The 15,256-nt window shown below is 50.0% G+C and overlaps 1 protein-coding gene across 2 annotated transcripts in view; it reads left to right on the top strand.

The window, feature by feature from the left end:
* ATR (ATR checkpoint kinase) overlaps nt 1-15,256 on the top strand; it is a 247,690-nt gene that overhangs the window by 93,443 nt on the left and 138,991 nt on the right. For both annotated transcript variants that reach the window (XM_073579101.1, XM_073579100.1), the window contains exons 21-24: nt 1,469-1,594; nt 1,820-2,026; nt 2,889-3,002; nt 4,562-4,677. In XM_073579101.1, the coding sequence (XP_073435202.1) occupies nt 1,469-1,594; nt 1,820-2,026; nt 2,889-3,002; nt 4,562-4,677 (563 nt within the window). The remainder of the gene's footprint in view (nt 1-1,468; nt 1,595-1,819; nt 2,027-2,888; nt 3,003-4,561; nt 4,678-15,256) is intronic.

The raw sequence follows: 15,256 nt of genomic DNA, 5'->3' as shown, positions 1-15,256 counted from the left end.
GGTCCCAGCAGGGAACAATGCTGAATCCACACAGCAAAGCATAAAGCAGAGAATGGCAAAACTGGATCAAATGCAAAAAGATTCCAGCAAACAAATAACTTATCTTAACGATGCAGGACAAAGCAGGGGGCAAGCGGACTTCAGAATACACAGGAAGAAAACCAAATCACCAGCAACAACTGACGGAAGCTTGCTCACTTAAATCTTCCCAATCTGTAACACTTGTCCTCCACTCCTCCCCTTCAGGTGATTGACTTCTGTCAACTCGACCAGCTCCATTACCCACAGCAACCACCAGAGGAAGCCCAAACTCAGAAGTCAGGTCAAAGGTTCACAACACAAACGTGCTCGGATAAGACATTATCCAAAAATGCTTGTGTGCCAACAGCGCCTCTGCGGCGTGCTCAAAAAATTTGTTTTGAGTTCCCACAGCTGCATATCTCGCGACTGCTCGACAGCCGCAACACATGCACGGATTGCCTAACAATCAGGAAATTCCTGCATGTATTATGGCTATCAGACTGCACTCGAATGACATCAGAGTGCATTCCTGTGTTACACACGCACCCATAGACTTGTATGGGTGCGCGTGATCTGAGCCACACGCAACAGGCATGAGAAAATAATCGCAGATCATCATTGTCCCATAGTACAACATTAGGCCTATTGCAATCTGATAAAACATCGGATAGCACTTCAACGTGTTACACGCAAGTGTGAGTGAGCCCTTACTCTAATTCGCTGGGTGTGCCACCTATCTGAGTACTAAAAAAGTAAATGTTAAACTTTAAAAAAAAATGGTTTGTTCCAATTTCTGAAAGCAGTAATTTTGCCCCAGTTGTTGAGCTATGTGAGGGGTTATTTTGATGTTTTTATTTATGCAATTTTGGAGTACTTACAAGTTACAACTTTTTCCAAACTTTATTGCGGGTGTGTGTCAACTGAAAAACTGCAAGTTTGGGATTTCACTTTTTTTTATTTACTTTCTGGGGTTTAACTTATGGGTTAGGTTAAATAATCTATTTTGATATAAACTTTATGGATGCTGCAAAACGGAACATGACATTTTTTCAATTTTTGTAATCTCTTTATTTTTAATTTAGGAAAAGAGTGGGGATTCAAAATTTGTTTATTTTTCTTTTAGTTTCCTTATGGAATTGAACCTGCAGTCATCTGTTATCTTGATCCATATTGCAATAGAGCCGTATGCAGTATACAGCTAAAATGACCATCTCCATTGACCCAGCCTGTGGTTGTATGGTGTTGACAGCAGTGCCTGGGACTTAGCTGCAGCCACCAGTGTTACACCTAGTGTGGTGCGGCCTCGGCTGCATACATCCCTATGTGGAGGCAAGGTCACTCATTACTTGGTCGGATTTTACAAGGGTATTTTATATGCCATAGATTTTTGTGGTTTTTTTTACATTTGCCTTTTTTGTACTCTTAATGTGGTTTATTTCATCTCCAGGAAACAACCAAAAGCACAGACTTGCAGACGGCGATGCAGCTGTCAATAAAAGCCATTCAGCATGAAAACGTTGACGTTCGCGTTCACGCTTTCACTAGTTTAAAGGAAACTCTGTATAAAAATCAGGTATCTAGTTTTATATTCATTAGCTTTTATTTCTCAGTCATGTTCTATTACGTTACCACAATAGATGCACAGAATACGTTGTAGATGGCATAGTTATTACCTAGCCAGTAATGTTGCAGAACGCTCACCGTGTTGTATCTTAATGTAAACTGTTCTTTTACTGCCTGCTCCAGTATTTCCTTTGGATTCGATTTTTTACGTTGACGTGTATGTGTGTTTTTCTAGGCTAAGCTATTACAGTATTCCACAGACAGTGAGACTGTAGAGCCTGTGATCTCTCAGCTGGTCACAGTGCTGTTAATAGGCTGCCAAGATGCCAGTCCACAGGCTCGACTTCTGTGTGGCGAATGCCTTGGCCAGTTGGGTGCAATTGATCCTGGAAGACTGGACTTTTCAGTCAGTGACACTCAAGGGAAAGGTTCAACCTTCGTCGTAAGTAAAAATTTTCTGTTTCTTCACCTTTTTTAAACTTTTTATAATTGTCTCTTTTGGTATTAAAATGCTGAAACAGCTGGAAACCTTTAATAGAGCATTAAACTGACATTCTCACATAGATGTTCAAAGTAAGCACACCAGTCTCATAAGGCATAAGAAAGATATCAAAATACAAACTGCACTCATTATTAAATGGATCTTAAGGCCCTTTTGCATTTAGCGATGCACCAGCAATCCTGACCACGATACGACCCGGTCGCTAGTGAGCTGCCACACAGGCAAATCTCACAGCGATACAGCGGACGATACTTACCTTTCACCCGCGGCGATCCTGACGTCCTCCCGCCCGCCTCCACACGTCGCTCGTCGGCGCCACAGGAAACCCAGCAGGAATCGCCCGACGAGAAATGGAGCCGGCCGATCTCGCGCGATCAGCGACAGACAGCGGGTGAGCCAGTCGGAGGTAAGTATCACACATAGCGATATCGCTAGCAATATCTCTAGAACGTCACAAAATCGGTGACGTCATGGCGATATTGCTAGCGATATCGCTATGTGTAAAACCCCCTTTAGACTTGTAGAGTCAGAATGGTTGGGCAATCCCTTTGTAAATAGTTTATACGACTGCTTGTATGCATAGTGCATATATATGCCCACGTGCACCAGGAATACCAGGGGCTGCAGACATTTGTCTAGCCTTTACAACCCCTTTAATAAAACAACTGTGTTGTGCCACTGTACATGGAGAGGCAGAGTAAAGTGATGATGAGGTCAGGCTTCACATTATGGGGGCATATTAGAGGGTATAATAAGCTGTATTGCTGGGCAAGTTTAATGAAACCATTGCTGTTTTGTTCAGACTGGAGTTGAAGATGTGAATTTTGCCTATGAGCTGTTGATGGAGCTGACAAGGGCCTTTCTTGCGTATGCTGATAATGTCCGAGCTCAGGATTCTGCAGCTTATGCTATTCAGGTAATCTTATCTGTTATATGGATATAGAAACGCATTTTTAATTTTCCATTTTTTAAGGAGTTAAAGCAGAGTATTTTGTTATACAAGTCATATATATGCAGTGTTTGAGACCTCTTTGTAGATGTCCCACATGTGTAAGATAAGTACACTGTGTGATGTGTAATTAGCACTACATATACCAGGGGTCCCCAACGTGTAGCTCGGGAGCCACATGTGGCTCGCGGTCCCATGAATTGTGGCTCATGACTGTCTGCCAGCTTGGTGCATTAGGTCCAGGTCTAGCAAACAGGTATGAAGAGTACATTTCAAAATAGTGAATTTTGTGAGTAGCCCTGCACAGAAGAGCAGATCTGGATGCACATATTCTGGTCTTAGAGGTTTAGAGATGTTTTAGGTATGGTAGGCTGGAGGATGGTACTACCTGTTAGAGGAGGTGCTCAAAACTGCATGTGACAGTGTGTTGGGAGTCCTTGATGGCAGAATACTGAATTAGGGCATTGTGGGAACCCCTGGATCTCAGTGCACTGCTTTGGAGTGATTTCTGTGGAAAATGCTTTGGTTATCATTATACCTGTAAGGGCAGAGAGACACTGGCACATTTTTTGTCCGAGAATGGCATTGTAAAACTCGCACTGGCTGTCGGCTCTCCTGACCTGAGCTTGGCAGCTGCATAGTAATCCATCACGCTGTCATGCTCAGGTCAGGAGAGGTGCCGGCCAGTCCTTGCTATGCGATGCGATTATCGCATGAGAAATTCGGCAGTGTGACTCCAGCCTAATGAGGGGCTTTGGTTGACACTACTTTGAAAGGAGTGGAGCTGGATGTGGCTCGTGACCCTCTCTGTGCAAAATGTGGCTCGCCATCACTCTCTAAGCTGAATGTGGCTCTCAAGGTCAGAAAAGTTGGGGACCACTGACATATACTGTGTGATATTTCCATAAAATAACATGTCACACCCAAGACACAATAGTGGTTATCCGATTTATATTCTAGACAAACTGATTGTACTTTAGGGCAATGACTAAGTCAAACTAGAAGTAGTGGAGTATATTCTGCTCGGAAATGTTACTGTACTTGTAAAGTTTCACCTCAACCAGTCTTCTTTTTGTGACAGTGTTCTTCCAATGTTTGTTGTTTTTTTTCCTTCTATTATACAATGTTGTAAATTTACTGTTAGTCATAAGTAGAGTTGGTGCCAATTCATTTATAGGACTCGGTACATCGGCCTCTTCTGTAATCTGGATGGAAGCCCTGAGAAATGCCTCATTCCCGATGACATCTATGGCTCTTCCTTTGATTAACCAGTCTAGCGCAAAGTCAGTTTTATGTTGTAAATGCACATGTGACATTGCACCAGGTCTACTAATCTAAACAAGATCTTCAAGTGCCATTATGTAAGAGATGGTTCTTAGGGTTTTCTTCTAGCGACCATAGACTACTGATGTGGCCGATAGAACGGGTCATATGAAGCGATTTGCACCAACTCTAGTTACAGGTAATTTCTTTGACTGCTATGGTAATGGCATCTTCTTATATGTCTGGTTTACGTACTACTGCAGGAACTATTAGCCATCTATGAATGCAGAGAGGGAAGAACTGATTGCCCTGGGCGCAGGCTTTGGAGAAGATTTCCAGAACACGTTCAAGAGATATTGGAGCCACATCTGAACACAAGGTATATATGATAACACTAGGATCAAAGAGGTTTCTCACTAAGTGAGTAACTAATATTAGTTGACAATAAAATGAAGCTTTAGCCCCCTTAGCACATGTCCGCCATACGCTTTCACTTAATGGAGTTGGCTCAGGAGCTGAGCCTGCTCCGAACAGTGAGGGTTCCAGCTTTATTACATAGTTTGCACCTAGAGCTAGTCCTGATCGCTACATTTCCTCTCAGCAGCATTTAAAGGGAATCTGTCACCCCATTTTCGGCCTATAAGCTGCGGCCATAACCATCAGGGGCTTATCTACAGCATTCTGTAATGAATATGCACGCGTCTCCACTCCCATAGGCGTGGAGCACATATTCATTACCTTAATGCTCTGCACAGGAATAAGCTGCCGGCCCTGGGACAACGGAGAAGCAGAGAAGTGCAGAGACCGCTCCAGGAGGGGGTGAGTATGACAAGGGAGCCGAGCCATGCCATGCATACAAGGGGAAGGACGGGGGAGCCATGCATACAAGAGGGGGGGGGACGGGGGAGCCATGCATACAACAGGGGGAGCCACATATAGCAGGACAGGGATGAGGGGACAATATATATATGTATAATCATTTTTTACATTTTAAAAAGGTAGGCTACATGGTTAGTAGCTAGCAGCACCCCATTTTGCAAGTATCACAGCTTGTAAACGCTTTTTGTAACCAGCCAAAAGGCTTGGAATTCTTGTTTGAGGTATTTTCATCCATTCTTCCTTGGAAAATTCCTGCAGTTTTGTGAGATTGCAGCGTCGTCTTGCATGCATTGCTATTTTGAGGTCTAGCCACAGATTTTCAATGATGATTAGGTCAGGGAACTGTGAAGGCCATTGTAAAATGTTCAGCTTGCGCCTTTTGAGGTAGTCTATTGAGGATTTTGACGTGTGTTTAGGTTCATTATCCAACTGAACAATCCATCCTCTTTTCAACTTCAGCTTTTTTACAGATAGTGTTATGTTTGCATCAGGATTTGTTGACATTTCATTGAATCCATTCTTCCCTCTACCTGTGAAATGTTCCCGTGCCATTGACTGCATTCTGTGCCCTTTTTTTGTCTCCACACATTGTGGTGCAGTGACCGCTGTGACAGCTAGGGGGCGTTGTATGGGTCATGCACACAGGCGTATCCGTTGTGGTAATGGAGATAGGATGGTAAATGACCGTTATGTATCCCAGGGTGGGTGGCCCTGTGATGGAAGCTTGAACATGTGTTAATCAGCAGAGGTACTGCTGAGGTTTTTGTTACAGTGTATCAGGGAGAGCTTCCAGGTGGCTGGTGAGACGGGTGGAATCAGTCACCTACAAACCCACCCAGGGGCGTGTGTCTAAACGCCCATAGTAAGCCTGTATATGTGTGTGTATGGCTTGGTGTCTGAAATAGGACCTGCGATGAGGTCATAGCCATGTGATCCGGTGGGTGTGGCTATGGACCATATAAGGTGACCAGGGTAGGTCACATGAGAGTGAGTGCCTGGATCTGATCGGTACGTGTGGAAGGTCCCGGAAGGCTGACTTGCTGGAAGAGGTGCTGCCTTCCTGAAGAGCATGTGCGAAGGCCGCTGACCCATGGAGGCCTGTGTATAATGGCCTGCGTGTGTGTGACAGTTCCCAGGAAGGAATGGACGTCCAGAGTGAGAAGCAACTAAGAGGTAACCCCGGACAGGGGGAAATATCTGTGAGGCTATAGAGCCTGGTTGCTGGACATTGCACAACCTGTGTGACCACAGGTCTGAGAGAGCGGAGCTCTACATGAACTTTCTGTTGCTGGATATAAGCCTGTTGCAGTATATGGTTTATGCTGATTAATAAACCGCATGGACTGTTTAAGTTAAAAAACCAGTGCCGGACCTGTTTAATCGGCTGCAAAGCGAGTGTCCCCAACATGAATAACAAGCGCTACCTTACAACATACATTTGTTCATTATGGCTAAAGAGTTCTATTTTAACCTCATCGGTCCACAGGACTTGTTTCCAAAATGCATCAGGCTTGTTTAGATGTTCTTTTACTTACTCCTGACTTAATTTTATGGTGAGGATGCAGTAGAGGTTTCCTTCTGATGACTCTTCCTTGAAGGCCATATTTGTGCAGGTGTAGAACAATGTACCACAACTCCAGAGTCTGCTAAATCTTTCTGAAGGTCTTTTGCAGTCAAGCGCAGGTTCTGATTTGCCTTTCTATCAATCCTACAAGCAGCCCTCAATGGAATTTACTCTGTCGCCTAATTGGGGGACACAGAACCTTGGGTGTTATGCTGCTGTCCACTAGGAGGCGACACTATGCATAATCTGAAAAAAATTAACTTTGGCTCCTCCTCTGCAGTATACACCCCTGGACGGCGTCAGCCTTCTCCAGTTTTTGCTTAGTGTCGCAAGGAGGCACACCTTTTTTCTTCCGTTTTTTTCCTTTTTTTTCACGGAAATACAGATGAAGAAAAGTGGGTTTCCAGCGAGACTCCCGGCATGGCTCCCTCCTCGGTCCCCTATTAGGGGTACCCGGTTGAGGTCGAGGTGGTTTTTTCCCCATGTCGCTCCCTCCCCAGTCCCTCGGGTCCTGGTTCGAGGTCGAGACCCCCCTCTTTCCCCAACCCCTTTAAGGGGTCTGGGTTGAGGTTGAGGCGAGGATGAAGACCCCCTGACGGTGACAGACGCACCCTCCCTAATCCCCCGCAGGGGGTATTAGGTTGAGACGCCTCAGGTAGGGTCGGAGATCAGGCAGCATTCTGCAGCTTCCAGGGACCCCAGGCCGGCTGAGGGATCCTGTGGGGGCCGGGGGAGGGTGCGGACTGGATGGCACAGCAGAAACAGGGCTTTTGCTGCGTCCCTGTCTCTGCAGCAGCAGCGGCTCCATAGCCCTTCAGGGGCCCCCCATATAAAAACCGCTACCCCTGCTACCCCCACCGCTATCCAGTCGACCGTTCTGGGGGGGTCTGGTACAAATCCGCCCCCCCCCCCGGACTACCGCGCCGCTCTGGAGCCCTCCTGGGCATCAGGCTTCAAATTTAGACCGCGGCTTCGGCCTAGCTGAAGCCGCCGCCTTTTCCCCGCCTGCCGGCCCGCCCCCCCGGATGACCAAAATGACACGCTGGAGTGTCATAGAAGGGGCGGATTGAGGCAGAAAGGGGGCGTTTTTACACAGCCCAGCGCGCCCTTTTCAGCTCTCCGCCCCCTCCTCCCTCTCCTCAGAGCCCCGGTGGCCATTTTTTCTGGATGAGATCCAGGAGAGAAGCATCACAGCGGTCTCCGGGGGGCACAGAACTGGGATCTGTCGGCGCTGGACCTAGGGGCACACCGGTGGGGTAAGCTCACAGCTGGGTTTTCATTACTCAGCTGTGAATCTATACTTCCTATAAGGCTTTCTGTGGGTTCCCTCTGCGTAGCCACCCCTGTACGATCCCTTATAGCCAGCCTCTGTGCACTATGCCAGGCTCAAGGAAGAGAACCAGGCAGGAATGTTTCTATGCATTCTGCACAGCCTGCAAAGCCACGCTCCCTAATGGCAGCACGTATCCGCACTGCCGGGACTGCATCCAGAACTCTGGGTCAGAACCCCAGGGAGTCCCTACTGACACTTCAGTGTCACAGGCCACGCCGGAATGGGCAACTCAGATGTCTCAGTCTATGTCACAGTCCATAGACAACCTAACTGCTACATTACTGCAAGCTCTGCAGAGTCGGGCCCCGGCTATGGACGGTACACAGCAAACGGACAGCTTGTCTCAGGAACATGCTGCTTCCGACTCTCACAGACGTAAGCGGACTCACAGGTCTCGATCACCTGAGTCGCACTATAGCACAAGGTCGTCCCCCTCTGGGGAGAGACAGCGTCATTCCAGGTCTCCTGGGCAGACCCCTGCCACAGACAGACAGTGCAATTTACCTCAGGGATCCCCCTCCACAGAAGACCCCCGCCCCAGGTCGCCCTCCAGGGATCACCTTAGCGAGGCACAGGATTCGGAGGGCATCTGTGACTCTGACTCAGATAATGAAACGGTCAGGTCCGTGGTACCTTCTCCCCCTAACGCGACTTCCGTATTCTACTGGTAGACTTTTCGGCGAAAAGTTGGACACCATGATAGCCAATGCCACCGAGGGTAAGAGTACCTCTCTCCCTCAACTAAAACCGAAACGCACGTTTAAACGAAGAAACCAGACGCGATTCCGATCCTTTCGGAATTCCTCGGGCTGGTCCGTTTCGCGCCCAGCGCAAAACCGCAACCGTTCTCCACGCAGAGACAACCCACGGACGCAGCAGCGACCGGACAGGGCTTGGCAGTCGAAAGCAGGCTAAGCGAAACCCAAGGGAGGAAAACCTCAGAACTTCACTTCATCATGACTCGAGACCTCCGGAAGACACCCCACCAGTAGGCGGCCGACTTTTACTCTTTCAGCAAGTCTGGCTGCCTATTACAGAAGACAGGTGGGTCAGGGAAATAGTGTCTTCCGGATACAAGATAGAGTTCACTTCCGTTCCACCGAACCGGTTCTTCCTTTCTGTTCCTCCAACACCACCAGAAAAGGCTCGTGTTTTCCACCAAGCGGTTTCCTCTCTCCTTCAATCAGGAGTTGTGGTGCCGGTTCCCGCGAACGAGAGATTCCGAGGATTCTACTCGATTTTGTTCGTAGTCCCCAAGAAAGGAGGCGGCGTCCGACCCATACTGGACCTAAAACAGCTCAACAATTACGTACGGGTCCGTCATTTCCGCATGGAGTCCCTCCGGTCCATCATTGCATCCATGGAGCAGGGAGAATACCTCGCCTCCATAGACATACAGGATGCGTATCTGCACATACCAATTGCTCCCGCCCACCAAAGGTTTCTCAGGTTCGCGGTCAACCAAAACCACTACCAGTTTGTCGCCCTTCCGTTCGGACTCGCCACGGCTCCAAGAACGTTCACCAAAGTCATGGCGGCCACCATGGACGTCCTGCACTCAAGAGGTATTCTAGTCGTCCCGTACCTGGACGACCTCCTCGTCAAGTCTCCCACTTTCAAAGACTGCGAGGTCAGTGTCTCAATCACTCTAGACACTCTGAGTCGCCTGGGATGGCTAGTCAACCTACAGAAATCGTCGACCATCCCAACTCGGACTCTAACATTCCTGGGAATGGTATTCAACACCACCAGGGGCCTGGTGCTCCTTCCCAAGGACAAGACACTGGCCATCCGTCTGGGAGTTCGCACACTCCTTCGCAGTCCTCCTCGATCTCTCCGGTTTGCCATGAGAATCCTCGGCAGGATGGCAGCAGCAATAGAGGCAGTGCCATTTGCCCAGTTTCACCTCAGGGTCCTTCAACTAGCCATACTCAGATCTTGGGACAGGAACCCCTTCTCCCTCGACATGGTGTTCAGGTTGACGTCATCAACCAGGAGGTCCCTGCATTGGTGGCTCAAACCAACCTCGCTTACACGAGGGAAGCCATTCCTCTCAGGACAATGGAAGATCCTGACTACCGATGCAAGCCTGACAGGCTGGGGGGCGGTGCACCTACATCACAGGGCACAGGGCAAGTGGTCACCGAGGGAAGTGACATTGCCCATCAATGTTCTGGAAATCAGGGCCATTCTCTTGGCACTGAGAGCCTTTCATCACTTGCTTGCAGCCTCGCACATACGGATACAGTCGGACAATGCCACGGCTGTGGCATACGTGAATCACCAAGGCGGGACCCGCAGCGCCCAGGCGATGAGAGAAGTGGCTCATATCCTCCGCTGGGCGGAAGACACAAGGTCGGTACTTTCTGCGGTACACATTCCGGGTGTAGAAAACTGGGAAGCCGACTTCCTCAGCAGGCAAGGAATGGACTCGGGGGAGTGGTCTCTCCATCCCGAGATCTGTCAGCGCTGGGGAACCCCGGATGTGGACCTAATGGCATCCCATCTCAATACCAAGGTTCCCAATTTCATGGCCAGGACACACGACCCGCGGTCGCTCGGAGCGGATGCCTTGGTCCAGGACTGGTCCCAGTTCCGACTCCTGTACATTTTTCCACCCCTCCCCCTAATCGCCAGGGTCGTGAGGAAGATCAAGCAAGAGGGAGTTCCGACCATCCTCATCGCGCCAGACTGGCCCAGACGTACTTGGTACGCCGACATCGTCCAACTTACGGCAAACGCCCCCTGGCGTCTACCCGACCGCCACGACCTTCTGTCTCAAGGTCCGTTCTTCCACAAGAATTCAGGGGCCCTCAATTTGACGGCATGGCCCTTGAAACCTGGATTCTAACCCAGGCAGGTTTTTCACCGGCAGTCATTGCAACTATGATCAGGGCAAGGAAGCCTGCCTCCGCCAAGCTCTATTATCGTACCTGGAGAGCCTTCTTTTCTTGGTGCGAATCTCATGGACAAGTCCCACTCCCTTATTCCCTCCCGAAGGTACTAGGTTTTCTTCAATCGGGCCTAGATGCCAAGCTATCCTTAAGTTCGCTTAAGAGTCAGGTGTCGGCGCTTTCAGTCCTTTTTCAAAAGCGCATTGCTATTAAACCGCAAGTAAGGACTTTCATCCAGGGAGTTTCCCGATTGGTTCCTCCCTACAAACGTCCGATGGATACGTGGGACCTCAATCTGGTCCTGACAGCATTGCAAGCTCCACCCTTCGAACCTCTTAGAGGAGTTCCACTCTCCATTCTGTCTCAGAAAGTGGTTTTTCTAGTGGCTATAACCTCGTTACGCAGAGTGTCGGAATTGTCAGCACTTTCCTGCAGACGACCTTTCCTAGCCTTTCACCAGGACAAGGTGGTTCTCCGCACGGTACCATCCTTCCTTCCGAAGGTTGTGTCCAACTTTCACCTTAACGAAGAGATTTCACCGCCTTCCCTTTGCCCGGTTCCGGTCCATAGAGTGGAGAAGGCTCTGCATACGCTTGACCTAGTCAGAGCATTGCGGATTTACGTGTCCAGGACTGCACCTTTCCGGAAATCCGATTCCCTCTTCATTCTTCCGGAAGGTAGTCGCAAGGGGTTGCCGGCTTCCAAGGCTACCCTTGCCAGGTGGATCAAGTCCACCATACATGAGGCCTACCGACTTAACAGTTCCCCTCTTCCGGCCGGTATCACGGCACACTCTACACGGGCAGTAGGGGCCTCCTGGGCCATTCGGCATCAGGCTTCGGCACAACAAGTGTGCAAGGCGGCCACTTGGACTAGCCTACACACGTTTATGAAACACTACAGTGTTCATACCCAGTCCTCAGCGGATGCGAGCCTGGGTAGACTGGTTCTGCAGGCGGCAGTACCCCAAGTCTAGGGGACTGTCAGCACAATATTCGTCCACTGCTTCCCACCCAGGGACTGCTTTGGGACGTCCCAAGGTTCTGTGTCCCCCAATTAGGCGACAGAGTAAAGGAGATTTTTGTGTACTCACCGTAAAATCTCTTTCTCTTAGCCTTTAATTGGGGGACACAGCTCCCACCCTGTTGCCCTTACGGGCCTTTGTTTCCTGTTGAGTTCTCATATTGTTCTTTGAGCTCGTACATAGTAGCCTTCTTACAGGCATGGTTGTTATTTGGTTACGTTCCTCCTTATGCTTTGGCACAAAACTGGAGAAGGCTGACGCCGTCCAGGGGTGTATACTGCAGAGGTGGAGCCAAAGTTAATCTTTTTCAGATTATGCATAGTGTCGCCTCCTAGTGGACAGCAGCATAACACCCAAGGTTCTGTGTCCCCCAATTAAAGGCTAAGAGAAAGAGATTTTACGGTGAGTACACAAAAATCTCCTTTTTCTTGGTCTTTTAGACCTTATCTTGACCTGCACTGTTCCTGTTAATTGCCATTTCTTAATTACATTTTGAACTGAGTAAAGGGCAACTTGAAAACTTTTTGCTATCTTCTTATAGTCTTCTCCTGCTTTGTGTGCCGCCATCATTTTCAGAGTGCTAGACAGCTGCTTATAAGAACCCATGGTTGCTGATATTTTTCTCCTTTGTCTCATTGGGGGACACAAGTACTGTGGGTGTATGCTACTGCCACCTGGAGGCTGACACTAAGTGAACAAAAAAAGGTTAGCTCCTCCTCCGCCGCATACACCCTCGCCCCGATTGCGGGCGGAAACCAGTTTTATGCTTAGTGTCCCTTGGAGGCACACACGTCTGGTTTGCTCCAGACTTTTTCTTTTTTCTTTCCTTTTTAACTCTTTTTTCTATGAAGATGAGACGGGCGACGGACCCTATTGAAAGGGTCCGATCTCCCCAAACCATCAACGGACGAGCACGTGTTGAGTATTGCCTCCACCCTCTCCCGCACCGTGGAACATATCTGGGCCGTTTTCCTCAGACTTTTTTTTTTTTTCCTCTCTATGAAGATAAGACAGGGGCAACGGACCCTATTGAAAGGGTCCGATTTCCCCAAACCATCAATGGGCGAGCACGTGCGAGTGTCCCTCCACGTATCCTCTCCTGCGACGTGGGACATGGTGCCGGACTTAGCCCTGTCCACCCCTAGGTATTGAAACCGTGGGCTGTACAGAGGCACAAGACTAGTCCGTGCGGCCCCCACTGCTCCACCAACGCTAGACGGCGGTGCTGCAAGGCGGCAGACGGTCCCTCTCCTCATCCCTGGAAGGAGGACGGAGTTAGGGTGCTGCACCGTCCTGGATATCACCCCCCTTCCCTCTACCTGATCGGCGAGGTCGTCATGCATGGGATGGCCTTGGAAGGCCCTGCGGCAGCGTCCAGAGGGCTGGTGCCCTTAGCGAGGTGCAAAGGCAGGATGTGCAGCACTGAAGGGCAGGCTCTTCCCCCCTCCTCCGGCGGTGAGCCTGACGCCGGGTCCCGACGCCGGCGGCGCCCTTGATATGCGGCGGCCTGCCGCCACCCCTTGGGCGGACGTTAAAGAAATCCAGCCCGCAGCTTCAGCTGGTGTTAGGCCGCGGGTGGCCCAGGAGCCCTCCCCTGCGACCGAGCCTAGTGGTCCAGATCTTCCGGAATGGGCCCTATCACTATCACAGTCTATGGCATCGCTCACAAAGGCGATCGAGTCCCCTCACGCCCCAGTTAGGGGCAAAGATAGTGGCTCGCCTGTCTGGGAGGGGTCATCCACCTCACAAGAGCCTCCGGCCTGCAGGGGCCGCTCTCACTCCGGGCAGGCACATAGGAAAAGAACCCATACGGCATCTCCTGGCCCATCCAGTGCCTCTTCATCCGTGAGTTCGGTGTCTCGCTCTCCTTCACCAACAGTCGAGAGCGGGCAGAGTTCAGATTATGATGCAGACGAACCACTGGACCTAGATACCCCAGGGTGTCGGGAAACAGTTGACTGCCTCATCGAAGCTGTCAATCAGACTTTGGGGATTGAGGATGACGTCACCCTGGCCTCAGGTCATAAGGTATCCTTTAAGCGGGCTAAGCAACCGCATAGAGTATTTTGCACTCACCCAGAGTGCAGCGTCACAGGGAACGCCCGGATAGGCGTTTCTCGGGCCAGAAGACGCTCGAAGCAAGATATCCGTTTGCCCTGGAGCTCTGTAAGAAATGGGTGGAATCCCCAGTGGTGGATCCACCAGTGTCACGCTTGGCCTCTAAAACCCTGTTGTCCGTACCTAGTGGTTCTTCCATTAAGGACCCCACTGATCAGCTCATAGAGAGCTTGGCTCGGTATATGAAGCATCAGGATCAGCACTCTCTCCCTCGTTCGCGGCAACATGGGTAGCCAAGGCCATGATGTCATGGTCAGAATCATTGAGCAAGGCCCTGCAGGATAGGGACCTGCCTACGAAGGTATCAGAGATCGTGAGTCAGATCGCTATGGCTGGTGATTACTTAATCAATGCTTTCTTGGATGCGGCCAATTGCACGGCACTTGCGGCCGCAAACTCAGTTTCCATTAGGAAGGCCCTATGGTTAAGGATGTGGCGGGCCGATTCAACTTCCAAGAAGTCCTTGACTTCCCTGCCTTATCAAGGTGGCCGCCTATTCGGGGAAAAGTTAGACCAGCTCATCTCCGATGCTACAGTTGGAAAAAGCAGTTTCCTCCTGCAACAGAGAGTCGAACCGCCGTTTCGCCAGCCTCAGGCATGGTTTTGGGCATTTCGCAACCCCGGGTGGACGGCAACGGCCAGTTCCGCCGCTCCAGCTCGCTTCAACCAGGATAGGGATCGACAGGTCTCATAGAGCCAACCCGTTGGGCAGGATGTGTGCTCGCCAGCCCAGGTCGAGGGGAACCAGGTCCCAGAGAGCCTCAGCTAAATGACTCAGCACTTTTTAGCCGACATCAGCAGAGTAGGCGATCGCCTGCTCTGGTTTCGCCACGTCTGGGTCACGGTAGCACACGACTCATGGGTGACGGAACTGGTGTCCTCGGGGTACAAGATAGAGTTTGTCAGGTATCCCCCAAAACGATTCTTTCTTTCCCAGCTTCCCAAACTGGAGGCCCAGGCAAAGGCGTTGCTAGGAGCCGTCGAGTCACTCCAGCACAACAGAGTCATTATTCCCGTACCAGAGCACGAGAAGGCTCAGGGTTTTTATTTCAATCTGTTTGCGGTCCCCAAAGATGACGGGACAGTCAGGCCGGTTCTGGACCTAAAGCTCCTGAACAAGTTCATCAGGATCAAACATTTCCGAAT

Source organism: Dendrobates tinctorius, unplaced genomic scaffold (genome assembly GCF_039654945.1).
Source record: "Dendrobates tinctorius isolate UK_male_01 unplaced genomic scaffold, ASM3965494v1 ptg000060l, whole genome shotgun sequence".
Classification (NCBI taxonomy): Eukaryota; Metazoa; Chordata; class Amphibia; order Anura; family Dendrobatidae; genus Dendrobates; species Dendrobates tinctorius.
The sequence above is the reverse complement of the archived record's forward strand: the minus strand, read 5'-3'. Positions and strand labels throughout refer to the sequence as shown.